The 8,432-nt window shown below is 40.5% G+C and overlaps 1 protein-coding gene across 1 annotated transcript in view; it reads left to right on the plus strand.

Annotated features, from left to right (window-relative positions):
* The window catches only part of LOC124545910, a 547,335-nt gene extending 539,443 nt beyond the window's left edge, over positions 1-7,892 (plus strand). Inside the window, exon 5 of the mRNA XM_047124871.1 lies at positions 5,572-7,892. Within this exon, the coding sequence (XP_046980827.1) occupies positions 5,572-5,732 (161 nt within the window). The 3' untranslated portion in view covers positions 5,733-7,892. The remainder of the gene's footprint in view (positions 1-5,571) is intronic.
* The last annotated feature ends 540 nt before the right edge of the window (positions 7,893-8,432 follow it).

Here is an 8,432-nt window from a genome sequence, read left to right on the forward strand (position 1 = left end):
TAATCACTTCTGCCGCAGCCATGATCCGCGCAGACAGCGGCCTCGTAAACAAGTCTCTTCATGTGGCCCCAGAAGAATAAGTTCAGAGATATTAAATATGGGGATCTTGGTGGCTAAGAATGTGGTCCACCTCGAGCGATCCACCTGTCCCCGTAGACTACGTCCAGATGGTTTCCGACGCGAACTACAGAACGTACTGCCGCTCCATTATGCTGGAAACACAATTCGTGCCCAGTGTCCAATGGCACATCTTCCAAAAACTCCGTGAGCACTTGTTGCAAGAATATCAAGAACCTGGCACCCGTTGTGTGGCGAGGAAGGATGTACGGCCCAATCACACGACCAGCGCAGATTTATTTTTATTTTTGAAAAGGCTTAAAATTTATTCCTGTTCAAGAACTCATCTGTGGTATAGAAGGAATTGACAAGGAGATATGATTTCAATTTATTTTTAAAATTGTTACTGCTGTCTGCCAGACATTTTCTTTCATTAGGTAACTTATCTAAAAGTTTTACAGCAGCTTATTTTCCCCCATTGTGTACCAAAGATAGGTTAAGTAGGGGATAGTGTAAGTCTTTCTTTCCTGTAGTATTATAATCATGAATATCACTGTTGTTTTTAAACTGTTTATGTTGTCGGCAAGAAATTTCAATACTGAGTAAATGTATTGCGAGGCTGTTGTAAGAATTCCTAATCTTTTAAAGAGATGCCTACAAGATGTGCGACTATGAGCCCCACACATGATTCTAACCACTTTCTTTTGAGCAGTGAATTCTTTTTGCCTAACTGCTGAGTTACCCCAAAATATTATGTCGTATGATGTCAGAGAGTGAAAGTATGCAAAGTACGTTATCTTGTTAATTTCAATATCCTCAAAATCAGAAGCTATTCTGATTGCAAAAGTTGCTGAACTTATTCGCTTTAGGAGATCCAAAATATGAATTTTCCAATTATGATTCTTATCTATATGTACACCCAAAAACTTACTATCCTCTACCCTGGCTAATGACTTCTGTTGATGTGTTATTTTATTGAAGCAACTGTACTCCTTGCAGTAAAAAATTGGTTATACTGTGCTTTTTCAAAGTGGAGAGGAAGTCAATTCGCAGAAAAACAATTAATAACTTTTCCAAAGACATTATTTGTATCATTTTGTATTGGAATTTCTTTTACTGAATTAATAATGATGCTTCTTTTATCAGCAAACAGTGTCAGTTTAGCTTCTTGTTTCAGATAAAGAGATAGGTCATTCACTTATATCAAGAACAGAAGGGAACGCATGATCGAACCATGTGGAACACCTAATGCAATTTCACTCCAGTTAGGTGAAGTGGGAAACTTCCTTAAATCACTTCAACCATGTAAAGAAACATTTTGCTTCCTGTTCTGTAGGTGTGACTTAAACCACTCATATGCTGTTCCATTTCTACCATAGAATTGTAACATAATGTCATGGTTCACACACTCATACGTTTTGGATAAGTCACAGAAAATTCCTATTGGTGACATTTTACTATTTAAAGACTATTATGTGAGCAGTGAAGTAGTGTATTGCTGTCTCAGTGGAACAGCATTTTTGAAATCCATATTGTGATTTACTAAGTATCTCATTACTGCTAAGATGGCTAACCACTCTTGAGTACATTACTTTCTCGACAATTTTTGAAAATGCTGTGAGCAGTGATACTGGTCGGTAATTATTGACATCTGTGTAGTCCAGCTTTTTGTAGAGAGGCCTGAAAATGGCATATTTGAACCTTCTGGGAAAATACCGTGAGTCAGTGTTGCATTACAGATGTGACTCAGAACATCAGCTGTAATTACTCCACATTATTTTAATATCTTGTTGGAGATGTCATCTACTCCAACAGAACATTTATTTTTCAGAGAATTAATGATTTTCCTTATTTCACAAGAGGTTGTTAGATGAAAACTGTAACAATAACGTTATTCTAATATCTTTGGCAAAGGCACGTCCACGAAGCTCTTGCTAAGTTAAGTGATTAATATTGAAATAAGAGCGAATTTAGTTAATATTACATTTTACACTAGTGCATTTACTTCTTCAATAGGCTATCTATTGAAGGTTTTTCGGTGGTCTAGCGGTTCTAGGCGCGCAGTCCGGAACCGCGCGACTGCTACGGCCGCAGGTTCGAATCCTGCCTCGGGCATGGATGTGTGTGATGTCCTTAGGTTAGTTAGGTTTAAGTAGTTCTAAGTTCTAGGGGACTGATGACCACAGTAGTGAAGTCCCATAGTGCTCGGATCCATTTTTTTTTAATTGAAGGTTTCGCCTTTCTGAGCGTATGTAGATCGAAAAGAATGTATTTCGTAAAGACCGATAGTCGTTAGTTTTGTTCACATTTTAGGCGAAAATTTCGAGAGAGTGTATATTTTACTAGAACCGCCCGTTGTGGCCGCGCGGTTTGAGGCGCATTGTCACGGATTGCGCTGCCCCTCCCGCCGGAGGTTCGAGTCGGGCATGGGCGTGTGTGTTATTCTTAGCACAAGTTACTTTAAGTTAGTTTCAACAGTGTGTAAGTTCAAATGGTTCAAATGGCTCTGAGCACTATGGGGCTTAACATCTATGGTCATCAGTCCCCCAGAACTTAGAACTACTTAAACCTAACTAACCTAAGGACAGCACACAACACCCAGCCATCACGAGGCAGAGAAAATCCCTGACCCCGCCGGGAATCGAACCCAGGAACCCGGGCGTGGGAAGTGTGTAAGTCTAGGGGCCGATGACCTCAGCAGTTTGGTCCCTTAGGATTTCACACACACACATTTTGACTAGACCTAGCGGTTCAAAGTTAAATTAATTCGTGTCTGCTACACAGAGTTTAGGTATTTAATTAGAACTTTGGAAAGCAAGTTTAAAAGTTTATTTACGTTAGCGTTTAGTTGTGTATTAGCACAGGCTACGAAACTTCAGTGATCTTGTGCCAAGTTATTCTCTGCTTTTGTGTAAATTTTGTGTGAATTTTTGTGTAAATTTTTCTATCAAACCATGTGTGACAAATATGGTTGCCGTACGGTGTATGGCTAGCCCGGTAGCTCTGAATCTATAAATGCTATAAACGTAGTTTTGCATTTCGGATACCACCTACGCTACTGTTCATTATTGCAATTCCCTATAGAATTTTGAGAATTCTGGTACAGAACTTTTAAAAACCAACTGGTCTATGAAATGCCAAATATTTACTAACGAAAGACAGTCTAAAAGTGAGAAGGAACGTTAGAATGAAGGACAAGATTGTTTGTAATATTTTAATTCAAGGAAATATGTGAACAATACGTACATATCTGTACAAGGAAATACGTGAATAGTACGCACATGTCTGTACAATGGCGTGCCGTGTTGCGGGCGACATCGAAATTATATTTTGATGAAATTTCCATTTAATTTGATCATAGAGTAAAATACTGTGCACCACAAGTGCATTATTCACTAGTCATACTTTAAATAATCTCAATATTTTGTAGGAATTCCTTGGGCTTACAACAGTCTTCACTCTGTCAGGCGTGGAGCACATCAATTTTGTAACAGTACTGCTCTGAGTTTCGTGGTGCCATACTTTCACAACCACTTCCTATGGCCCCTGCTTTGTTACAGTTTTCTTCTTCTAAACCTCTTGCCCAACCAGTCGCTACAAATTACCCGTTGGTTTAAGGTCTGTCGAATTTCGCGGCCACGGAAATTCTCTGATATCCAATCCAGTCATGACAGAACGAATCTGAAGTGATAGATTTGGACGAGAGACAACAGGAGTAACCTTGGAAATTGTACTACAAATATGAAATAACCAAACCTCCCCTTTATTAATGTGTAGCATGGAGCCAGATTCCATTGGAAAATGCACTGCGTATCTGGGGAAGGACCACGTGTAGTGGACATCAGAAGGCGCCGAATCACAGCTTCATATTGATCACAGTTCATTGTTCCTTGAACAAAGTACAGGCTTCCAAGCGTGGTACATCATTGCTCCCCACACCATTCAGACCGTGCATGTTCCATGGTTCGCACAAGGCAGTCAGAATCCATTATTTCATTGGGTTCACACATGACGAGCTGTGGTCTGTGACTAATCCCAGAAACTCGGCTTTCATTTGAAAATACCACAATTCTCCACTGATCTTATGTCCAGTTCACGTGCAGTCTGGCCCACTCCGGCCGCTATTTCTTCATTGCCGCAGTTCAAAATGAGTTCTTCTTGGCAACTCTAGCTTTTATTCCCGCTGCACAGCTTCTTTTCCTAACAACTGATGTGCTAGAACCCGTTGTTCTTGCCCTGCTTGTGCCAGTTCAACTGAAGTAGAACTGTTTTTCCGGCTTAGTCGACGCTGTATTCTGTCCTCCCATGGCAAAGCAATGCGTGGGCGCCTGCTTCGTAGTAAATTTCCCGTATCTCCTTGGCCGTCAGAGTCTGCAGATTTCGACTCATAGCTGACCTCGAACAGTTTAATATCATCGCAGTTTCAGTGCAGTTTAGGCCTTTATTGCGTAAAACCTCTTTGTACTTTTTCTTGGTTGAGGATAATTCATGAGTTTTCACCATGACGGTAAATGCACACACTCACAGTAGGAACAAAATTAAAAAAAATACAACAATAGTTTCAGAACAGGGCCAGCGACCGCCAAACTTCAGCTAACACAAAGCGCTTTCTGAGGCAATAATCGGTTATATAAAATCACATTAAACTTTTCTGGAAGATTAAAAGTGTGAGCCGGACCGAGACTCGAATTCGTGACCTTTGCCTTTCGCGAACAAGTGCTCTACCATCTTTTTTTTTTCTTCAAATCTCATTTTGTTCGCGTTTGTTCATTGCGTCTGCTCGGGGCGGACGTCGTAAGACATCCATTGAAATTCGTTGTCGATCGATTAACTCAGTTTTTTTTATTACAGAGGGCACGTAACCCTCTGACCGAACACGCTGAGCTACCTTGCCAGCAACCATCTGAGCTACCAAAGCACGACTCACGACGCGTCTTCACAACTTTAATTCCGCCAGTACCTCTTCCTGAAACCACATTGTTGCTAGGCATTGTCACATGGCAACCCCGTCCCCACCCCTCACCCCCCACCCCGCCAAGAAAAGTAAATCAATAAATACAGAAATATATATATTTCTACATGAGGATGTGCAATTAACGAAAGAACACCATTGCAATCAAACCACAATGTTGCTAGGCATTGTCGCAAGGCAACTCCAATCCCCAACCCCCCCCCCCCCCAATAAAAGTAAAAAATAAATACATACATATACATTTCTACTTGAGGATGTGTAATTAACGAAAGAACATCATTGCAATCAAAGGCGCGCAGTACTTTAGAACAGTAGAGGCCGGCCGGAGTGGCCGAGCGGTTCTAGGCGCTACGGTCGCAGGTTCGAATCCTGCCTCGGGCATGGATGTGTGTGATGTCCTTAGGTTAGTTAGGTTTAAGTAGTTCTAAGTTCTAGGTGACTGATGACCTCACAAGTTAAGTCCCATAGTGCTCAGAGCCATTTGATCAGTAGTGTACTACCTGTTTTAATACGGGTTGTGGTGGGCTGTGCCTGTGTTGCAGCGTTTGCCAAGGACCGACTACCGGCGGCTCCAGGGGACATCGCGTTGGGCGCCGGCGTGGGCGGCGATGTGGAGGGCGGCGGGGGCGGCGCTTCGCCCAGCGAGTTTCTGCTGCCGCCCTCACTGGCTCTGCGGCTGCAGAAGCGACGCTCGCACGGCTGACAGCTGACGGCTCACTACGGCCGCCGCCAACTCAGCTTCTGGTCGGCGTAGACCACAGCGAGAACCTCACAGGCCATCTGGACTGAACCGTCATAGGAACTGGCTAGACTAGGCGTGCTCTACAAACGTGTGGTGGTACGCGACTTGACTGTAACCACTCATTTGCGACCGTGTGGCCTATTGTGTAGGCAACTAAACGCAGAGTACAGTGCTGCAAGTTGCCAGTAATGGCACCTTCCTGGCTCCCAGCGCTGTGGATTCTGGTATCGACGACCGACTCGCAACGACACCCACGAGATCTTCTTCGACTGTTTTTGAAGTGTTGTATTTACAGAAACTGTCTGCTAAATGGACCCTTTTTCAGCCAGTGATTTGCAGTGTACGTGAATAATTTCTCCCCAAACCTTAGACTCCTCCTGCGACATTCGAAACGAATGCAATCCTACCAATAAGAAATCTGAACTAGACTGTAGCTGAAATACATATGACTATCAAACGAGAATATGATAAAAAGTCAAACACTTTTGCTGCAACACTTGACGTTTTTTTCGGTTTTCTTAAACATTCTGTTACGTGGTAAAAATATCCAGCTGCAAACGTGTCTGCCAAGTTTGATGGTCAGTCAACCCAACGGGCAGTGGTGTTGTGCGCATTACCTCCTTGCCAGACTCAGCATTACGGAAACAAAACTCTTTAGTCTGCTGTTCTGGTGTTTATTATATCGACGTATCATTTTATGTAGTATATCAGTTTAGCAGACAACCTGTCCTTACTTTAGTTAGAGATAAACTTTCCGTAAGTTTGTCGCTCATCGAAGCGTACTAGTATACCCTGGAATCCAGTTGCCGAATTTCTTCAGCACGAGCAATTACTGCCATTTAAAATAAGATCCTGAGTCGTAGTTCAGCTGTAAGTAGCTGCGTATGACACTTCCCATGCTCTATACCTGACGGAAAAAAATTTCGAATGGGAGGATACCTCAGCTGTATCCAGTGGGGACGTCCAATTATAAGTAGCGAAGTCGCAAGGTAGCGTGGAAACCTAACATCTACATAATACCGATATAGATATACGAAAAATTCAGATGACCGTACATTGAAGACTGTTATTCTACTTGCATTATACAACTTTCAACTATATCTGATCAGAGTAGTGTAACGGCAGGACAACCAAACGTAACGATATTTGGCATAAATTTGTTAGCAGCCACAATAACCGGATGATAATAGTTACAAAGTGACTGTTAGGGATGAACGTTGATATGCTTTAATTTTTACAGAAATTGAATGTTTAAGAACCATTTATGTTGCCATATTAAGGAAATTTAGCTGAATTTATTCCTCCAGATTATGCTTCGTTTCACCATTTTGCTTCCTGCAAAGCGGTGAAAAGCATTTAATTTTAAAGATATCAATTACTAAGTCTCAATTCAGTTTTCAGTAATTTATTCGATTCTTCAGTTCGTGTATGACTTGGGTTCTATGAGAACTACATTAACTACTCTTTTAAGTACCACTCCGATGAAACTCGCTTTCTAAGGAGGAACAGATTCAAACGCACAACGCTTATCAGATTCATTGTTTCATTTCCGACAGCATCTCTGGTTGTACCCTTGAACATGTGTTACCATCTACTGTTAGATCTGAAGCTTATTTTTGTACATTTTACATACGCTTAACCGAAATCTGTTACAAACTATGAAACAGACTCCGTACTGTTGACGTGACAAAGAGATTGTTACCATGTAAATAATTAACTATAATTGTTTGTATAGGTTAAACACATGACGAAAACTCATCGATTGTTAATTTAGTGGAACGATGTAGTTCAGTTTTACCAACTTTGTTAATTTATTGTATAAAGTGTAAAGCAAGTTTCATCTAGCATTCCTAAACGCCATTGCACGTACTCTGCGTTCTGAATTCTTGCCGCAGCGGCTATAGGACTGCAGGTATTACACTAAGTTGCCGCACAATTATTGCTCAATATCGATCTGGAAACCTGAGTTCCATGTCCCTTGAGTCTTTGTACAGTAATTTTATTTTAAACTTCTTTTTTTACTTTTTGTACTGTCGATTTGTACATAAATATCTTAGTATTAAATTTTAGTTTATATTACTTAACTCAATGTACAGTTTTAATAAATAAATACATCATAATATTTTCCAAGTATCTTGATAAATTTATTGCAAAACAGTTATGGATGATAATTTTTGAGTAAAAATATTATCAGGCATTTCAAAAGCGGATACAGGCGAGGAAAGTGCCATGATAAACCGAAATTTCACTTAAGACGCCACTCAAGTATTTAACTCACAGGAAATGGAGAAATTGTCACATACATACAGCAGAATTCTGATGGTACTAATGTCTCAAACTGTCTACATTTTCATTCATGTATCTTACTCAAAAAATCCAAAGGCTTGATAATATTTTTAAATATTTTAACTCCATTTCTTTAATACTTTGTTTTCAGTAATGATGCACATTTGAATTAATTTATTAAACCAAAAATTCACATAAAGCTCAAGTTCATTATATAACATCTTTTATATCATTACATTGCTGTTACCGCTACATCACCTACATCATTCAAAGATATTACAAAAAACATCGAGGTTACAATATTAGAAGTACAGCAAAACACTTTGTATTTGTAATTATTCTTTCACTTTTCTTTGCTACCCTCGACTCGCGTCC

This window comes from Schistocerca americana, chromosome 8 (assembly GCF_021461395.2).
Source record: "Schistocerca americana isolate TAMUIC-IGC-003095 chromosome 8, iqSchAmer2.1, whole genome shotgun sequence".
Lineage (NCBI taxonomy): Eukaryota > Metazoa > Arthropoda > Insecta > Orthoptera > Acrididae > Schistocerca > Schistocerca americana.